Source organism: Podarcis vaucheri, assembly GCF_965113315.1.
Source record: "Podarcis vaucheri genome assembly, chromosome: 4".
In the NCBI taxonomy this organism is placed as follows: Eukaryota; Metazoa; Chordata; class Lepidosauria; order Squamata; family Lacertidae; genus Podarcis; species Podarcis vaucheri.
In genome coordinates, this window is record NC_138762.1 from 86,769,286 (window position 1) to 86,790,676 (window position 21,391).

General features: G+C 41.2%; 1 protein-coding gene across 1 annotated transcript in view; it reads right to left on the reverse strand.

Moving 5' to 3' along the window:
* Window positions 1-21,391, reverse strand: part of PCCA (propionyl-CoA carboxylase subunit alpha) — a 225,490-nt gene that overhangs the window by 193,935 nt on the left and 10,164 nt on the right. Inside the window, exons 2-4 of the mRNA XM_082218633.1 lie at window positions 20,828-20,911; window positions 19,374-19,421; window positions 19,206-19,274 (exon numbers count right to left, since the gene is read on the reverse strand). Coding sequence (XP_082074759.1) covers window positions 19,206-19,274; window positions 19,374-19,421; window positions 20,828-20,911 — 201 coding nt within the window. The remainder of the gene's footprint in view (window positions 1-19,205; window positions 19,275-19,373; window positions 19,422-20,827; window positions 20,912-21,391) is intronic.

A 21,391-nucleotide genomic window follows, 5' to 3' on the forward strand; every position in this document is an offset into this window, starting at 1 on the left:
CACACACACACACACACACACACACCGCCACTAGTTAGCTAATTGTAGAAGTAGTATTTGGGGAATTTGGGGAATATGTACATGGTTTTAAGCAAAGCATAGGCAGCCCAAAAAGGTATACTATTTTCACTTCCTCAATTATACAAAGATAACTTATGAACTAGTTCTATAAACTAGTCATACTGAAGATGTTGTCATCGAAAAAGCCAATGTACAAATGTAAAAGCAAACTAAGCAGTGATGGATTCCTGCAAGCACTATCAACATTAAGTCAACTTTGCCATAACTCTGCCATATCAGTCTATGGGACCACAGATGTCTGTTTGCTTCCATGACTGTTTTGCAGCTATTTTCCTGAATACTTAAGAGATGTTCACTTATCAACTTGAAAGTGCAGTGAAGTTTTTTTCTGGTGTGTTTCACAGCTCTTCCCCACCTCCACTAACCCAACTGTTCACATCAGCACAGCTTCATTAGCATCAGATTCCATTCTGTTTCTATACACACCAGGGGGCATTGATGGGTGGTAATGTTTTTGCCCTGTACAAAGGTGTTCACACCTTGGCTAGAAAGGAAGCAGCTGAAGCTTCTGGTTTGAGAAAGAATGCATCAAACAGCAGGATTTTATTAACAAAGTACAGGATACTTATGCATCTTGGATAACATTGTGAAAACAGAGATAAAAAATGCAGCACTGAAAACACAGTGAGTGCACAGTAAGCAGGAGTGTGAACATAAGTCTTGGACTCCCCACCAAACTCTCTCTCATCAACAGTTTTCAGAGTAGCATTCTTCCCATCTACTCCATTTGTATGAACATCTTTGGCCAGTTTGTTCCTTCCATACATCAGACAAAAAGCAGAATAGCATTTATACCAAATAGTTTCATTTATTATTTTATTTATATTAACATTCCATCATTCTACACAATAAAGGAAAATTACAACAACTTAACACTAAAATACGGACAAAATCAGATACCAATAATAAGAATAAAAGCAGCAGTAAAACACAAACAGCAAAAGCACAAACCATTCAAATGGATTTCATTTTTTAAAAAGCCCGCTGAATAAAACTGACTTCCAGGGCACACTTAAAAGTGGGCAATGAAGGGGCAAGACACACTAGATTGTAAGTCATTCTATAATCTGAGCACCATAAGTTAAAAAGAAGCTGTGTCTCATCTCCACCAACTGAATTTCTATAGGTGGAGGTACAGCAAGAAGCTGAGTGACAGGCAAGCAAGTTCATGTGGGAAGAAGCAATTCCTGGAATATTCCAGCTTTAAATCATTTAGGGACTGAAAGTCCAAAACCAGCACCTTGAATTGAACCCAGGAACAAATTGGCAGCCAGCAGAGCTGGTACGAAACTGGCACAATATGACCTGTCTTAGTAAACTCAGACAACAGCTGGGGCCACAGCATTCTGCATCAACTGACGTTTCCAGAACATCTTTCAAGGAAGCCCCACATTGAGCTCATTACAGTACGCCAATCTAGAAATGACTGGTTCTACTACTCCCAAGAAAAATACAATTAGTGTACTAAATGAAGTTGGTTGAAAGAACTCCTGGTCACATGTATATCAAGAATCAGCCTGGATAGCTCAGTTGGTTAGAGAGCGGTGCTGATAACGCCAAGGTTGCAGATTCAATCCCTGTATGGGACAGCTGCATATTCCTGCACTGCAGGGGACTGGACAAAATGATCCTCAGAGTCCCTTCCAACTTTGTAATTCTATGATTCTAAGTCTCCCAAACTGTGAACCTGTTGCTTCAAAAGGAGTACCACCTCTCCACGCAAGGGTGATCTTCACTTCCAAGATTATTGTTTTACTTCATTCACCAACATTGATTCCAAAACAGCTATCTGCTGCCTTTCTGGGTTTCGATGAAGGGAACGAGAGACAGTTTGGTAACATATGCCAAAATATCCAGATAACCTCGCTCAGCAGTTTTATGTAGCTGTTAAAGAGCATATAGGGGACAGAGCAGACTCTTCAGAATCCCATCAGTCAAAGGTCACAGATCAGGAAACTCCAGCACCGCCTTCTAGGAGCTGCTCTCCACTGATCAGAGCCACTCTAAGCAGTCACCCAACCACCCATCCCCAACAAGTTGGCCAGAAGTACACCATGGCTGATTGTTTCAATTGGAATATACAAAGATGTACTCTGCACTCCCTCCCCTAGCACAAAGTGACCAAGGCAGGCTCAGTCTCATAGTCAGATCAGAAACCAAACTGGAATGGAACCAAGTAATAAGTTTAATTTTAAAAACCTACGCTTGGAAAAGGAAAGTGAAAAGAATAAGGCACTTTTTCCCTTTTGGCACACTTGCCAAATCAAAACAGAAGCCAAGGCCAATCTCGTGGTGTGTGCTACAGTTCACATGTAGCTCCCTTGAAATGGTCTTCCCTCTAGTCTTCTGAGCAGGCAGCATTTTGGTGCTGTAAGGTAGCCAGTGAACTTTAGTTAATTAGATTTATGCATTGCTTCCTAAAGCAAAGGAAATCCCAAAGTAGCTTGTAGAAAAGATAGAACACTAAAATACAATTCAGTCCCACAGATCCCCTGAGACAATATCAAAATACTAAAGAGTGTACATTAAGAGTCACTTGTGGTGGTTGGCACCAAGTCTCTTAATCACAAAAATATCCACCCTCATCCAACACAGCATAGAACAACAGCAAATAAACCCAGAAAGTCAGACCATTAAGGCTGCCCTAATGTGTGGGAAGGGACGTGGGTGGCGCTGTGGGTTAAACCACAGAGCCTAGGACTTGCCGATCAGAAGGTTGGCGGTTCGAATCCCCGCGACGGGGTGAGCTCCTGTTGCTGCTCCTGCCAACCTAGCAGTTTGAAAGCACGTCAAAGTGCAAGTAGATAAATAGGTACCGCTCCGGCGGGAAGGTAAACAGCGTTTCCATGTGCTGCTCTGGTTCGCCAGAAGCGGCTTAGTCATGCTGGCCACATGACCCGGAAGCTGTATGCCGGCTCCCTCAGCCAATAAAGCGAGATGAGTGTCGCAACCCCAGAGTCGGTCACGACTGGACCTAATGGTCAGGGGTCCCTTTACCTTTTAATGTGTGGGAAAACATGATACTCATAAGCAAGTCCATGAGTATCATAGTGCCCAGAAAGGCCACAAAACCATGCAAATCCTATGTTGGTCATAGCATAAGGAAACCAGGACAACCACTGCCACTCATGACTGTCAATTCAGGTCAGCATCAACATGTTTACAGAACTGGGTATGCCTTTTTATTACCCCTGCATTCACATGCATACTTCTACTTACCTTCTTGCTGCAGAAGAAATAAAATCTGATCAGCTGCATTCTTCGCCCTGGTAGAGCCACCCACCTGCACTGTTTTCATATAGCCCTTTCTATAACTGTAAACAGCTGAAGATGCTTTCCATTCTGCAGTTACCACTAACTTAAATGCAAATGCCTAATTAAAAGTAAACACACAACAGAGCTCACAAATCCCTCAAGAGTGCCTAAGATCACCCACTGTCCCAGTTATGCAGAGTACGTCAACCTTTTGTATCTTGAGGTCTTAAGGCACTGATCCCTCCACTAAAAACCCTTCACCCTCCAAAAATCAAGTGCATCGGTGCTTTATGAATTATACAGTCAGCCTGTTTTGAACATTAGCTGGGATTTTAAGAATTTACACAAAGAAACCTCATCAAACTAGTAATCCTCTGGGTTTCCCCCCCAGCTCAAATCAATATTACAGAGCAAGGAATGATGTTGCAGTGTAAAGTGGATTCACTCAATTGACCCAAACAGCATAATACGTCTCAGCAAGACAAACCACAATTAGCTTGTCCCATAAAATGAGGGTAATGAGTAAATCCTTTGTAATGTTGCTTCTCACTCTCTCACATACAAAGGCATAACAAAGTCCTGAATTAAAAATCAATTGAATGCAAATTATCTTTGAATCCACTGTTTCAGCTGTTAACCAAGGAAGGAGGTATGATTGCCAAGCTTTGCAGAGGCAGACAGATCGAAATCAAAATATATTTAGGCGTAAAGTGCACAGCACTGTAGAAGTCTGAAATCAAAATAACTAGACCAGGGTGGTCCAAGGCATGGAGCTGGCAGCATCTGATAAACACCCCAGCCCTCCCAAAGCCTGATAAGAGAGACCCTGGGCTTTGGGAAGGAGGCGTCAGGGCTTTGATAGGGCCCTAGAGTCCTTCCAGCTTTGGGAATGAGGTGGGAGGACTCTAGGACACCTGCCAGCGCCTTGTGCTCCTTTCCAAAACCCATTACCTTACCTTACCAATTTTGGGAAGGCAGCACAAAGTCTGGGGAGGCGGGCAGTGCTCAGATTTTGGCCTTGCTTTCCCCCTCCCCACTTTAACGTGTGACAAGACAGTTTGTGGCCCTTGGCTTCCATGTCAGAGTACTCTTGCGGCCCACTTGGCATGAAAAGCTGGGCCACTGTGACCTAAACAAATATGTCAGCTGAGAGAGTGGCAGCATTGGGTTTAAGGTGTGCCCATAGCTGAAGTGGCATGTAGCCTGTTGCCCAATCCTAACAGCTATGTTCTACCCTCTACTATCAGAAACAGTGTGCCATAGAATACCAGTTGATGGGATTCTCAGAGTGTTAAGAGTGTGAATGCGTATAGGACATATAGGCTTCCCATATGCCACTGTGAGTACAGGATGCTGAACTAGATAGGCCTTTGGCCTGATCCTATAGGGTGCTACTTATACTCATGTTTTGACATTATGAACTTCAGCAGGAGACAGACAAAAAAAGACTGGATTAAGAAGTATCCCAAAAGCTGCAAACCTGTTCCTTCAGAGGAAGTAGGATTTGACCAAGAACTGGCTAAACAGCATTTCCCTGAACCAGAGAACCATCTACATGCAGGAGCTCCATGTTACCAGGATTAAGCTTTATTGCTCTCATCTGCAATTTTGAATCCAGGCATAAGTTCAGTACTTCTGCATCTTCCCCTGCCAAGTGTTTCTATCCTTATTAGTCATGTTCTCCTCAATTTCAATGTGTATCCCTTTTAAACTTAACTGTAGCCAATAGAAACCAGTAAGTACACATATATAATATTTTTAGTCATCTTTTTAAGTTTGTCCTTTTTTTATTAAATATAAACACAAATTAAAACAACAAATGTATCCATTGTATCTTAATTTGTTAACAAAATCAGAAGATGTCAGGAAATACCTGTTAGTAGAAGCATTAAGATATCCATATTTCCTGAACTGGCTCCGACAAGGAGTCCTGGAAGTAGTTGTATTGGTATAAATGATAAAGTCCCAACATACAGTATAAAAATGTTCTGGATCTTCTAAGCCTTTAGAAACCTTTATATTATGGGTCACCTTTGGTTGTCTTTTCTGCAGTTGCCAGGTTCCCATATATTTAGAAGTGAGAGACGCAGGGTCATCTTTGATATGATTTATTTGGACTGATGAAACTTACCGTATTTTTTGCTCTATAAGACTCACTTTTCCCCTCCTAAAAAGTAAGGGGAAATGTGTGTGCATCTTATGGAGCGAATGCAGGCTGCGCAGCTATCCCAGAAGCCAGAACAGCAAGAGCTCTTCTTTCACTGTGCAGTGATCCCTCTTGCTGTTCTGGCTTCTGAGATTCAGAATTTTTTTTTTCTTGTTTTCCTCCTCCAAAAATTAGGTGCGTCTTGTGGTCTGGTGTGTCTTATAGAGCGAAAAATACGGTATGTGCTTGTTAATAAAAATGGCATTTTCACTGCAGTTTTGTATATGATGTGCAGAGTTCATTTATATGAAAGGCACTTTATTATGCCCCCTTTGCAAACGTGCAGAGGCATACCATCTACAAAGCTAAGAATTTACTCTAGTTCATTCTCTCTTTGTTCAGGGCATGTTCATACAAGTAGTTTCCTTCAAGAGCGAGTAGTCCCATAGTTCTTGGACGGTACTCATGTGGGTAAAAATGTGACCCCCAAAAAATCACGAATACTGTACATCCAAGAAGCATTTACTGCACTCACAGAAACACCTTTTCAGCCACTGCACTGGCAGAAATTGCAGTCATCCAAGTCAGGCTGCCCCATTCACATGCTGTCACCCATGCAAGCATAAGCATGCTTACGGGACTGCACATGTCTTCCTTGTGGAAACCTCATTTCCCAGAAAACAAGCCCTCCAAAAAGCATAAAATCTGAGGGGGAGACTTACAAAGGTATGAACACAGAAAGGTATGTGTGTGTGTTATAGATATGAACATATTTTTAGTACCACACACATGATGGTTCTAGCTAAATCCTCTTTCCTGTTAGCAATTAATTTTTTCCCCTGCCTGCTAAATAAAGTCATATTCCCTGCTGATGGCAAATGATTGGTTTACCTACAACTCCAGGGGGTTTAGCTATCAGTCCCTTTAAGAAGCTTTGACAGTTTAACCTGCTGGGCTCACAGCACCCATGGGAGGGCCTTACTTGCAGTTTTACTTTCTGATGCTGCTGACCACTAATACTGACTCCATAGATAATGGATTTCAATAACAACCTCCTACAGGTTAACACTTTTGAGTAGCATCCATGATACTGCTTTAATTAAGTTAATACATGAAGGTCGCAGTTTGGTAGGAAGTTTTTAATAAATTTGGCAGCGCTTACAATAATAATAAAAATGTGTGGCTCATCTGTACAGTAACTCCAAGATAAGTTTACCTACAGATATAATCCGATCTGCTTGTGGATTTATGGAATGCTTCAATTCCTTTTAAAAAGTAAACTATTACTTCTGCTTCCTAGAAATATGGACATTTCTAACAGAAAGTTTCGTGACAGATATGAAATGTATGATTCTGCCATGCTGGGTGCAGAATGGGTTTACCTGGTGCACAAAATAGACCACCTTCCACCACAGAGGGGAATAATTTTTTTTTTTCCTGCAAGGTGCATGAGATAATGCTTCGGCTTGACTTCAGATGCCAAGTGTTTAATATTAAACAGCTTTGCAGAAATGCAAGAACAGAACCCAAACTACTACTTTCTATTTTAAATAACTAATTTATGTATTTGAAAGGCAGCCATTTGTTACGTTTAGTTGGCAGACTTGATTTTAAAGCAAGCCTCAAATTGTCACATTTTTCCTTGGACAGTGTACTTTCAGAGAATGTACGTACTAAAAAAAATTACATTCCTTTTGGCTGGGTACTTTACCTGCAAAGATACACTCAGAAATAGGGAAGGTATTTTTTCCTTACAATCTTAAACCTTGATAGGCAGTACAGAGGGTAGTAAGAAACCAGCATGGGAGCTATTTAATATACTTCTTGATTAACTCGTTGCCTGTCCACTTCTCCCACAGACATGTACTAACATGTCATAATCGTCATAATTCCCATCATCCCCACAGCTAGCACACAAGCTCCTTGATTAGTACACAACTCCCAGACGAGCTACTGCTAATGCTAAATAACTCCCTTCAGTCTCCAGCTACTATACCTCAGGCTCCCAATTAAACATAATGTCGCTGATTAGCCATATTAGTCCAGACAAATTTCTGCCAAGGATTCTACTCTACTTATTTTCAGCAAAGCCTCCACTCCCACCACCCTCCAAAAAGGGGGGGGGGGGAGACCATGGAAGGTAACAGTAAGAAAAGAAAAAACCACAATAAGGTGGTTTATTTAAAATCAAAGTCAGTATAAGGAATAAGACATTGATACTAAATAATGATAACATGACATTGGAAGAAATAAAGCTCTCTTCTTAAAAACATTTTTCAATTTATGTTCAAATCGTCACGTTTATTTATAAATTTGCTGTTTATAAAGCCTCATCAACTAAAAGCACCAAGTTTGATTGCTATTAGTTGGTTTAGCACACTACACCAGCGCAGATATAAAACGATTGGACCCGTAACACATGTACTCACTTTTCCAGTGATTCTTTTAATTACTCCGCACTCCGCCTCCCCACTGTCCCCAAGCTTGTGGGGCTGGCGGTGGGGAAAGCAGCGCTTCTCCCCACCGCCAGCCTCCAAACCAGGTCAGGAACTCCCACGGAGCTCCCAAGGCTTGCGGATAGCTTCCTGAAGCCTGGAGAGCGAGAGGGGTTGGTGCACACCGACCCCTCTCGCTCTCCAGGCTTCAGCGAAAGCCTGCATTCGCCCCATAGGATGCACACACATTTCCCCTTCATTTTTGGAGGGGAAAAGGTGCATCCTATAGGGCGAAAAATACGGTACATTAAAACCATGGGGGGGACACACATTAAAAACATCCCACCCACTTTTAAAAAGCTACAGATAGTTAAAAGGCCAAAAGGCCTGGTTACAGAGGAAATGTTTTTTCCTGGCACCTAAACATATACCGTATTTTTCGCTCTATAACACGCACCAGACCATAACACGCATGTAGTTTTTAGAGGAGGAAAACAAGAAAAAAAATATTCTAAATGAAACAGTGGATGTATGATTTTTGTGGTTCATGCTGTGGCCACAGACATGTGATCTGACAGTGAGTTTGGAGTAGCCCAATGCAAAAATCCTAAGGATCCATGTGGACCCATGCTTTGTAACCATGTTTTTGCACCACTGCGACCCTAGGCAACAGTGGGTGCGTGATTTTTTTGGTGCAGGCTGTAGCCATGGACATGCTATGTTATCTGATGGTGAATTTGGGGTGACCCAGTGCAAAGATCCTGTGGATCCATGCTTTGTAACCACGTTTTTGCACCATTGCAGCCCCAGGCAACAGTGGGTGCGTGATTTTTTTGGTACAGACTGTAGCCATGGACATGTAATGTGATCTGATGGTGAATTTGGGGTGACCCAATGCAAAAATCCTGAGGATCCATGTGGATCCGTGCTTTGTCACCACGTTTTAAATGGGGAGGGAAGGAAAGCAAAAGTCCCCCCCCCCAACCAAGCCAGACAGGATATACGAAGTATGATTTCTTTTTTATTTACAGTATTTCTTTTTTGGCCACCTCTGTCACTGCAACCTTTGCTCTGTGCTTGCACACTTTTGGGCAATAGGGCATGTAACACACTTTTTTTTCATCTGCCAAGATGTAGAAAATCAATTTTAATGTCCCTATATAAAATGCCTAGTGAAGCAGAAGGGTATTACATCAGCCACTGTATTAAGGCTAAACGTTTGAAGAACAGCTCTCTATGGGGGGGGGAGACTAAATTCCATTTTCAATCAATTGTTATTGTGGCAGCAATTATCAGTGTATAGCACACAATGAGGAAAAGAACTTTTAAAATATATATATAAAAAACATTCTCACGTTATACTTCTTCAAAGAAGAGTATTAGGCTTTTAATGAAGGGGAGAGGAGAGATGCTGTAATCCTCCTGGCTCAGGAGATTCTGATTTACCAGCCGCGTGTAGAAAGTATAGATTAAGATATTTGATATACAGCATATAAATCCAGAGATTTCCATGTCTCACTCTGCAAACCAGCCTGCTGTTACTTACGAGCAGGGAAGCAGGGTTTCTCTTCCAAACAAGCATGCTGTCTCCCTCCAGCAGTACATTGCTTGGAGAAGCTGTAATTTGGAGGGGGCCTGGGGGCAGGGCTCTCTGCTTTTGGGAAAGAAATGAGAAACCTACCATTGTAAAGCAAAAGTCGTTCCACCACCACCACCCAAGCCAGCCCTCTCTCTCTCTCCCTCTCCCCCACCTGCATGCTTTTCGGCTGCGAGTCCCTAGAGCACAGAGAGGAGGAAGTGGTGGGCTGGAGCCTGCACGCTGTGTGACTAGGGACGATTAGAAGGAAGGACGCGATCCTTTCCTTAACCCTCTGCTTGCCAGGAGGGCAGGGGATTCCCTGCTCTTTGTTGAGTTTGAGCAAACGCAGCAACAGAAGCGGGCGGGCAGTAAGACCCTGAGGCAGAATGCAGGAAAGCTTCCGCCTTCTCTCTTCCCTCCGCCCGCCCGATCTTATTTTTGCCTGATTTTTGCCAATTTTGCCCCTGCGCTCCGGCGAATGAGCTCCAGGGACCACACATTCGCTCAATAACACGCACAGACATTTCACCTTACTTTTTAGGAGAAAAAATCTGCGTGTTATAGAGCGAAATTTACGGTATGTAGTGAAAGCGCCAGGCAAGCCTCCCTAGGGAGAGCATTCTACAAGAAGGGAGCCACCACAGAAAATGCCCATGCCCGTGTTGCCACCCTCCGGACCTCTTGCAGATGATGAGAGCAAGATCCAGGTTGGCTCATATGGAGAGGGATGGTCCTTGAGGTATTGCGGTACTGAGCCTTTTAAGGCTTTATATAGGTCAAAACCAGCACTCTGAATTGGGCCTGGAAGCTAACTGGCAGCCAGTGCAGTCAAACCAGGACTAGCACTATACACTCAAACTATCTTGCCCCAGTTAGCAACCTGGCCACTGAATTCTGCACCAGCTGAAGTTTCCAAACCTCTTCAGAGACAGTCTCATATATAATGCTCTCATATATAATGTGTTGTAGTCATCTACCCAAGTGGTTACCAGAGCCTGGACAACAGAAATCAGGCTATTCCTAACCAGATAGGGGCACGACTGAAGCTGATGTAAGACACTCCAAACCACTAAAACTACATGAGCATCAGGAGTAAGCAATGGATCCAACCCATCAGATGGGGGCAACCTCCAATCCATCCATTCAGTCTAGGTAATCACTCACTAACCAATGCTCAATTCTCTACATTCAAGAACTTATCAAACTGAAACTTCTATAACCACTAACCAGAGCTACAGTGGTGCCTCGCAAGACGAAATTAATCCGTTCCGCGAGTCTCTTCATCTTGCGGTTTTTTCGTCTTGCGAAGCACGGCTATTAGCGGCTTAGCGGCTATTAGCGGCTTAGCGGCTATTAATGGCTTAGCGGCTTTAAGAAAAAGGAAACAAACTCGCAAGAACTCGCAAGACGTTTCGTCTTGCGAAGCAAGCCCGTAGGGAAATTCGTCTTGCGGAACGACTCAAAAAACGGAAAACTCTTTCGTCTTGCGCGTTTTTCATCTTGCGAGGTACCACTGTATAGACAAAGGAGGATTTAGTCATTTTATATTGAAAAATGGGGGGGGGGCTCCTTGCACATCCCTTGCTGTCTAGGCAAGATAAACAATAGTTTTCTAAAATAAGGGCATCTATATCATTCTGTCTACTATATTAGCAAACTCAGATCACAAGTGTCCATGGGACCAGGGCAAAAAGAAAGCCTCTAAGAAACAAGAAGTGGGTATCAGTATTATTCACAAGAGCTGTGAGGTCTCCAGAAGTACAGAAAAGAAAAGTTTTTTAAACCAAAGGGGGCAAAACCCAATTACAAACCAAAAAAACCACAACAGTGAGGACTGCCGGTGAGGGGGGAAAACGGAGGATCTTACCTGCTTGAGGAAGCCTAAACAAGAGCACTCATATAAGGAGGCAAGGGTACACCACAAGGTTTTATTTGCCATTTCCACTCGCATGGAATTATATGATAATGTGGCGTTAAAGCACACCTTGAAGTAAGAACAATGTTAGATAACCCAATTAAAGTTAGCTTATGTAAGCAGGATTGCCGGGTGAACACAATTTTTCCACCATAATGCTTCAGGGGAAGGTATTCTATCCCCTTCTCCTGAAACCAGCATGAACCAAATATGGAGACCCAACTTGTAACACACACATTTATCTAAAATCATAAATATGCCACATATGCAACCAGTATACAATTTTTGAGTCTTAGAATGTGTTTGTAATTTGATAGTTCTAACAGTTTAGCTAAATACAAGTGTCAGAAAGTAGCTAATGATGCAAGGTCTCACTATTTACTGAGTAAACGTGCATAGCAAAGCTAACCTTAGATTCTATCTATTAATGGCAAATGAGTAGAAGAGAACAATTAGAAAACACAATAGTTTTTTAAAAAAGATGAAATTTTGATAAGCTCTTCCCAGAGGTCCTCTCACCTTTGTCTACACTGATGCATTCCCATCTTAATTTACCTGATCATTAGCTTCCAGTTTGTTCAGCTGGAAACCAAAAACAAACACTAATTACTTTGACATCACAAAGTCAGAGCTGTCCTCACCATCTCCCCAGACAGCAGGGATAAATTATAAAGGGTAGCCATGATAATATCTTGATAAATGATGAGTCACATCACCTCTTTTGTCAATCATCCATGAGGGCTCACACATGATACCACTCAATCTCATTACTGTATCCTAGGGCTAAGAAGACAATACACACCAGGAGTCATATTTCAAACAGCAGGCCACCATGATAAGATGCAACTCAGTAGATGGTTGATAAATTCCCATTGGCTTTTTGTTTTAACATAACTGTCAAATACTTCTGCTGCTAAGTACTATGCAGACACGAAAGGCGAAAGTGCATGGTTAAAGCTACTGATTATTCCTTGGGAAAATATGCACGTAATGTTCTTCTTTTAAAAAGAAAAGAAGTACAAAAGCATCACTTTGAATTACAACAAAGCTTACATTTTAAAAAAATAATACAATTTTGAAAGGCAAGCATCAAGACTTAGTGCTGTCATAGCTAGAAATCTCCTTCCCGAACATCCAGAAAATAAAAACTCAGGACAGACACAAACTGAACAGTTTCCATACTTTCTGCCTTTGAAAAACCATTTCCACTTAACTCATCTACCAAGGAACCCCACACAGGTTATGGGGCATGGACAGTTTGTTTGCGACACTGGTGAGGCCCATTGAGCTTCACCAAAGCTTTTGGGCTTGCCCACATGGACTTAGAATGTGACTTAGAACATACTGGATACTTTACAGTGCCTGTACATTATAGGGGATGATTAATAGAGGTGGGCAAGCTGTCTTTCATGAATGCCTACCCATTATTAGTCATCTTTCCATTGAGGAACCCCTGACAAGGTTCCCTGGAGAACAGTTGGAAAGCCACTGACCTTGACCTAGATCGTTAGGTATCTATTTTTAAAAGGAGGAGAACAGCCAGAGGCCATGTTGTTGCATAATTACACTCCTTATTTATTCCCCAAGTCACGATTTAAAAAGTAGAACCCATACAGAGTGTATCCCTTAGCTTCTTTGAGCCAAGAATGTGTTGTGCCTTAATGCAACACACCCATCTTTTAATTTGTCATTAAAATGACCCGTAACCAAGCCGTTGCATAAAATATTCTCACTGAACCCACAGTCTAAGCAGGGATGGCTAATCTTTTTTGTCTGAGAGGCATTTTCACAGTGGGCCAACCATCAACAATTGACAGATCTGATGATAATAATAATAATAATAATAATAATAATAATAATAATAATTTTTTATTTATACCCCGCCCATCTGGCTGGGCATCCCCAGCCACTCTGGGCGGCTTTCAACAAAATATTAAAATACAGTAATGCATCAAACATTAATGATGATCAAGAAAGGGGTAAATCGCATCAGGTCATTGGGCTAGTGATGTGTCATATGTACCTTTTTCTCACAAACACACAGACACCAAAAAATTGGTGGGAATTAATAAAAAATTGCTTTTTTCGTTGCCATTTCTGGTACATTTCTGCAAACCCAGCAGACACACCGATGGTAACAGGTTACCAGGTAGATAGTACTGCTGAAGCATTTTCTGACACCACACTGTACAGATACATTCTAGGCAAGCTGAATTTCATTGCTAGATGTTCAAGACCTGACATAGCTGTAAGCACTAACCTGCTTAGCAGACATGCCAACAATCCTACTGTTCAGGATTGGAAAGCTCTGAAGCGCATAGCCCACTTTTTGAAGGGGACTTTGCACTACAGACTGAGGTTCATAAGTCAGAAGACTGGAGGTGTTGAAATCTTTGCAGATTCTGGTTTCAGAAGTGACACCACGAATGGTACCAGCATGTCTGGAGTGTGCTACATGTACAACCATTGTCTGTTTGACTGGCTGTGCAAAAAGCAGACGACAGTAAGCCTAAGTTCCTGTGAGGCAGAACTCAATGCCCTGTCATTTTCACTCATGGATTGTGAATGGTTGATGCAACTGTTTCAGGACATCAAGGTTTCTGTGAAATGTCCTATACAGGTGTATCAAGACAATAGATCCTGTTTGGCTTTGCTGAACTCAAGAGAGTTGCAAGCAAAGAACCAAAATACTTGCAGATTAAGTTACATCGTGCAAGAGAGTATATTCAGAAAGGACTCATTCAGGTGTCCTACATGCCAGGAAACGAAATTCCTGCAGATCTGTTGTCTAAGGTTGTTAACAGAGAACAACTTAAGGTTTATGTACAGAGGTTGCAATTGGATTGAACCACAGATACTACAGGTTACACGGAAAGGGGGAGGATATTAGGATATAGTTCCTTCCATTCCACCTTAAAAGGGTACAGACATGACTGTTGTGTGTCACATGCCTGTTTACTCCCAGCACAGTCTGCTGGGAACTTCTGTTTATATATTGCTTTTGCTTTGCTGCTGTTTTTGCTGGAGTCGAAGGGAAACAGACATGTTTTCCTTTGTTCCTGAACTATGCTGAATAAAATGCTGTAAATACTGTTTACACATGGCTCTGTCTGCCTCTTCCGTTGTGAGAAGATTTATTCACTCTGCTGATAGAGTGTGCTGAGTCTCTAAACGTATCTGAGGCTTGTGTCACTGTTTGATGCTGTTCCAAGGGAGACTGGTGACCGCCCAGCTGCCGGCCGGTGGCTGGAGCCAGCTGGGGGCCTGTCTGATCCCCCCCCCGTCTCCCCGGCAGTACAACACTACACTCTCTTCAAAATATCCTAATATAATAGGTAAGAAGTTAGTGGCAACCTTCACTGCTTCCTGACCTGTTTGCTCTGATATCCTTCTACAATAGTGAAACACGTTACCCATCAAAAATGAAAAGTATGGTAATCATTTTCAACATTGACATTACACAACAGGGGTCGCAACACTAATAACAGGCAAAATATACACACTCATTTTGTGCACTCATCTCAATACAGTCTGTCCCTTTTAAAAAGAGAGGTAGTTGGAATTTCATATCTAGCTCCTGACATAGGCAAATATTAAATCTTTAAGATATTTTTCTACCACTTCAGCAAAAAATCCCAAGGTAACAGAATTTTTTAAAACGTAAGGAAAGTTAATCATAAATAAAAGCAGCAAGGTCTTTAAAGCCATATAAAAATCAAACAACTTGGCAACAATTTTATCTAAAAGACTGATAAAATATATCCTCCTTTGCCTGGAGCCACAAGAACAACAAAGTAGGCACTATGTGGACCTCTCTGGGAAGAGCATTCCATAACTGGGGCACCACCACTAAAGGCTCCTCCATGTTAGCTGTGTGGGTTCAAAGTTGCACTCCATGGCAAACTGTAAATCAAGTATCTAACAAAACCTAGAAATTAAAAGTTATATCCAAGTTATTTCAGATGGCAGAGATTAAAATCAGAATAACTTAGGTAGCATTAGAGAGCAAAATACCCTGTCCGATAATATTGTCTTATGCAGAAGTCAATGTAAGCTAGTTCCTTAACTTTCCCCAAGGACACCAGTGAGCAAAAAGAAACAGCACCTGAATAAGCCCAAAGTGTTGTATTATCTAGTGATCATTTTAAGAGCTATAAACTTCTAGTCTATGACAGCTAGTCACACTATTTAGGACAAATTAATGATACGAGTTACAGCTAGAATAAGAGCTTATCAAGGAATATATATTTGTGCTACAAAAGGAATTACTATGGCTGCTTTATATAAAAATATTGTGAAGAAGAGGAGTATTTTTATAGAAAAATATTTTATATTAAAATATCATGAAGAGGTAAAGTGGGGCTTGCCATCATATTGATATGATAATTTCAGATATATAAATAATATTTATTTTCTCTTTCCCCTGACATAAATAAAAACTGGACACATGAAGATGAAAAAAGGCCTCCGTTTCAGAGAAATTTGTAAATAAGATTGCATGCCTCAGTCTAGTCCAGACAGTACATTCTGCTTCCACTTCAACATTCTAGCTCTTGCCAGAGCTCGTTGTCAAAACATTAGCTATTTAAGCTTCCCTTTTTAAAACTGCACCAGAAGCCAACAAATAGGACTTGGAAGGAACTAAAAGAGTTTCCACCAGCAGCTGCTATGAAGGACAAGTTGATAAGCATGAATAATCCAAAACACTGCTAAACTGAAGAAAACCCAAGTTGATTTTATTTATACATTTTTCCTTCAAGGAGGATAATGGTGTACATGGAACTTGTCCCGTTTTATCTTCACAACAATCCTCTGTGGTAGAATTAGGCCGAGAGATGGTGAGTGACCCACTGTCCTCTAGTGAGCTTTATGGCAAAGCAGAGATTTAAAGTCACACACATATGGAGGAAATAGATGGAAAAGCATATTAAGACCACTCTGTTGGTGCTGACTTCACATCTTATTTATATGTCCAAGATGTGCTCAAGAAACATGAAAGGCATCAACTAGGTAGCTCATCTGACAAATACAGCAGAAGTGGTCATAGAGGTGGTGGAATATGAGAAGACTGCATCTACAGAGACAGCACCTCACATCTCAACATTGAGAAATCATCTTCATAAGCCAATAAGAGTAATATTGAATTTCCCTTCATAAGGAAATAATAAGCAATAAAAGAGAAGTTATTTTCAAAAAAAGATTGTATTCTGTTCACACTGACGGCCAGTGCACAATAAAAGGTCCAAAAAGTTATATGCCAGTTCAGGAAGTAAAGGGAAACTACATGGTCAAGACCACCTGCTTTGAGAAGCCTGAAATTAATGACACAGCTTTGTATTTCCAATGAGAACATGGTAACAAAACAACCTGATCCTTCAAGAACTGTAAATCAGGCTGGTCCATGTGAACCATTAATTCATTGACACAATGGGCTGAAATGAAGACCACTAGAAGAATGACTTTGTATAACAGCCAACAGAGATCAGAGACTCAAAAAGTTTTTTCTCTATCAGGGAAGCAAATACAATAAACATCTCATTGGGGACTATACAGCAAGTGATGAGGTATCATATTTGCCAGTCCTCAAAGAAACTTAACAAACCTTGGCCATGGGTTTAGAGAGGAAAGAGCTGAACCACACTTAGTCAAAACTTGGCTTAGCTCAATGCAGTGTGGCAATAAAAAGAACCAGGGAGGAGCAAAGAGCTGTGAGCTGCTCTCCTGGATCCTGGGCTTGGAAATAAACAAAGGTAATGAATTGAATGGACTGAACAGGAGTCAAATAGGGCTTCTCCAAATCAACCATAACATCCAAGGAATGCTGCTATGCTACTATGCATGGGTGAGGAAGATGGATGGCAGGCTCCTATTATCCCAGGACCTATTGGGGGGTCTACAGGGGACTGTTTTTATTTTAAACAACAAAGAACCTATGAAGACTTAGGAACAATATACTGTAGAAGGTACTACCCTGCTTAAAATCAAACTCACTGGGATGACGTCTGAACGACACAACTGTCATTTCCACTTAATAAACACAAGCTTCTATACACCATTAATTCTGGGTGATCACTCCTAATTTTTCCTAAGCAAACACTCACATCAAATTACATAATTACTCTCCCACCCCCACTCCCAAAATAAAAGGAGAGCGGGGAAGGAATAATCACATCTGATTATGCTTCTATCTGCATTTGAGGACAACTGGTTTCATGTGTATTTAAAACACATATTTTCAATTCTGCACTGGATTTCTATTGAGTTACGCAACTACTCCCAGATATGGAGAAGGCCTATTCTATCTATTCTGCTGCTCACAATTTACACAACACTTCATACACGTGTTTATCTTCCAACCAAAGTTAAAAACCTTAAATCCCACAGATTTCAATGAGAAAAGGCTAAACAATCTTACTGTGTGATGGGGATAATTGTTTCATCAAGATGACATAATCTGCAATCCTAAACGTATTTGGATTTTTAAACATTCTGTAGCACCTGAAGTCCTCACTAAGATGACCTTAATTCACTGAAGTAAACACTAATAATCTTTTACACAACCAAAATTCCTGTAATTACCTTCCCATGGGATTTTCAAGTCATTTATTACATTTTAAGGATATGGAGTCCCTGCTGTGTTAAAAATGCCAAATAAAATTATCCCTCATTCACTGCTTTATGCTATAACTTCTTTTCTTCCCATCCAATTAGTGTTACCCTGTTCTTTATGTATCATAAAAATTTTAACTACACGTATGTAAAACATAAAAGAAATGCTAGGGGTTTATTGTACATAGTAATACCACCAACACCATACTCATGGCAGAGGAACAACTTTCATCCCAAAAACACTGTTTTTAATGGAACGCAAAACTTCAGACTGAAGTGCCTACCCTTCCACAGTCTACAAAAAAAGCAGAAAATGCATTGCCTACATTAAATGATTCAAGCATGACAACTTGCAATCTTTTCTTATGAAGAGCACTATACAAATACTTAACGAAGCTTTAAATACTTTTATTTTTATAGTCAAATTAACCTTCAGTTGCAGAATAGCAAAAAAAAAAAGGAATTTGAACCATTGCTAATGAAGACATTAACATTCCTTAACGACTTCTTCTCACACTTAACATTTTTATCCATCTCTCCATCTTTCACATATATTATTTCAGCAATTCTTATAACAATACTATAAGGTAGGTCAAGGTAATATTTTTGCAGATGGAGAATGAAGCTGAGAGAGCTTCCCCCCCCCCCAGGCGCATAAATAAACTTATGATGGAAACAATACTTCCAACGACAACTTCCAGCTTACAGCCAATACACCACCCCTGTTGTCAAGTTATTAGTTTACAAAAGGAACACAGCATATTGTGCATGTGCTTAGGATGCACTGCAACCAGGGACATGATGATAGGAACAGTCAGTGTGGTGCCTTCCAGATGTCACTGGACTGCAGGAGGAGTGGGGAATTGCATACAGGCAGTAGGCTGGATTCTTACCCACCTCCCAAGCATCTGCCAGGCCAATTATGACAGGTGGATGGGACCAGGGGTTGGAGGTTGCCCACCGATGAATACAGTTCCCACTACCCCTGACTACTGGCCACAATGCCTGGGACTCCTATTTGTATTTTATTAAAAAGTGCCACCAAGTTTCATTTTGGGTGTCACTTAGTAACACGTTATTAAACTGTACCCTAATATAATGGTGGAAACCTTATTACTTTGGTGTTTGCATTTGAGGAGCCAGCAATGGAAATCCAGCAAAATAATTTGCATGACAAGTACTTACCGCACTGGAATCAACATCACTGTGTATAGCAACCGTTTTAATACCCATCTTCTTGCATGTTTTAATTACCTAGACATGGGAGGAGGAAAGAAACAAAGCTGTTTTAAAACTAAACGGATAACTAAAGTCATGAAATAGAATAATTGCAATTTTGGAAGTTATACTTACTCTACAGGCAATTTCTCCTCTGTTGGCAATAAGAAGCTTCTCAAATGTCTGAAGGAGGGAGAAAAGATACAGCTAAGATTTAGCTTCACTTGAGGAAATGAAGCGCTTAACAATGGAGTTGCTAATCAAAGTAAAATGGCTTTTGTTTGATTTGCTGCTTCTTCACATACATTCATATTGCCTAGGCATATATAACAGGATGAATCTCTTAGCTGTTACTTAGGAGTAGGTTATGTGCTCATGGCCCTTCCAGCAGCCTCTCCTACCTTAACCTTAGTTAAGAAATACACTGGCACCAACATTTATCTTAAAACCCCAATTAGCAATGTCCATGGTTAATGTTGTTGAAGATGCATCATTTAGCAACAATCGAAGTTACAATCCTATACACATTTACCTGGAGTAAGGCTTGTTGCACTCAAGGGGGTTTACCTCTGAGTAGACATGTCTAGGATTGCACTGTAAAACTGTCACAGGGAATTCACCGCTGGTAGGAAGAATGCGCACATGATCCCCTTATCTTCTTTTGAGCTCTTAAATACTATCAAGGTTTCAGCCTCATTATGCATGCACTGGTTCCCAGCTAGCAGTAAAACAGGGGCACTACAGTCCAGCCAGTTTTGCTACATTTTTCTTTGCTGAAAGTTATATTGGTGCACTTTGCTGCTCTTTATTTGTGTATACACAATCAAGCTGTAAAAGAAGAAGGCTGAAGTTACACTACTTAACACAAGCAACAGAAGCACCTAACTTCTGAATTGTGTTCACTTTTAAGCTTTTTCTTTTCCTGCAGAAATATGTTATGGATTCCTCAAGAAGTTCACTCCAAGTAATTCAATATATGCAAATAATTTTGATATATTGGAATTAAGCTGTGTGTAAAACTGGTAACCTTTGGAGGGCACGAAGGGCCCTGTCAGGCCTCCTCCTGCCATGTGGCCTAAGGAATATTGAGGGGGCCCAGCCCCCCCATTGAAAATTGGGGGGGCTCAGCCCCAAAGCCCCACAGAGATGGCATCCCTGTGCAATGGCAAACCATAATGAAGGCAAGCACAGATCACAAAGCAACTCACTCATTGCCACCAAACAAATTATGGCTAGAGAGAACCTGGTGAGTTTCAGGCACATGTTCAAAATAAGCCACCGTGTTGATAATGTTCACTGGAAGGCATCAGTTCACAGTCTGCAGCCATAAAAAGGTTTTGAATTTTAGGCTCTTTAAATAGGTGGAGGTACTGACTCAGTAAAATACTAGATAATCCCACTGTACATGCTATCGTTTTTTGGGGTGGGGGAGGGAAGCGGACAGGTTGCCAGTAGCAAACACAAAAGACAGCTTGGTCCCAAGATGACAGTCGAGAAAAAGCTTAAAATAGTATCATCCACAACTATATTGCCGAATCAAGCATGCTCAAGCTTTGCTATAGGTGATACTCAGGACTTTCAATACTTACCTTTTCATTTGGATCATACGACGTTGAGTGCAACCCACGAGAAGTGATAAGGTACCATCTCCATTTTGAAAGCTGTGCAATACACTATAAAATAAGGAAGATGACAAGTACAGATTATTAAGACATTTAAAGCAAATTACCAGCATAATACAACAATGAAATAAAACAACAACATGGCATCCATTTGGGTTTTCAGCAATTCCCACTGCAGCTTCCTATACCAAATCCCATGCCATTCCAGAGGTTTCTCAAGCCATCAGTAGTAGTTTTCCAGGGGGACACAGGGGCTGCAGGAGTGGGATAGCTCCATTCCATTCATGGAAATCCAGATCTAAGCCATAGTGGCCAGTGACATGTAAGCATCCTGACTGCTACTAGGCACATTTATAGCAGTAGCAAACTAGGTCTGGCAAAAGAGAAAAGAAATGAGAAAGAAGCCTGAAATACAAATGATATATTCTCTGCTTTCCTTTGGACTATATCAGAGAGGACTAGAAGGAGGAGGGGTCTTTATCATCAGGGCGGCCCTGGAACTCTATACACACTGCCCAGGGAGGTCACTTC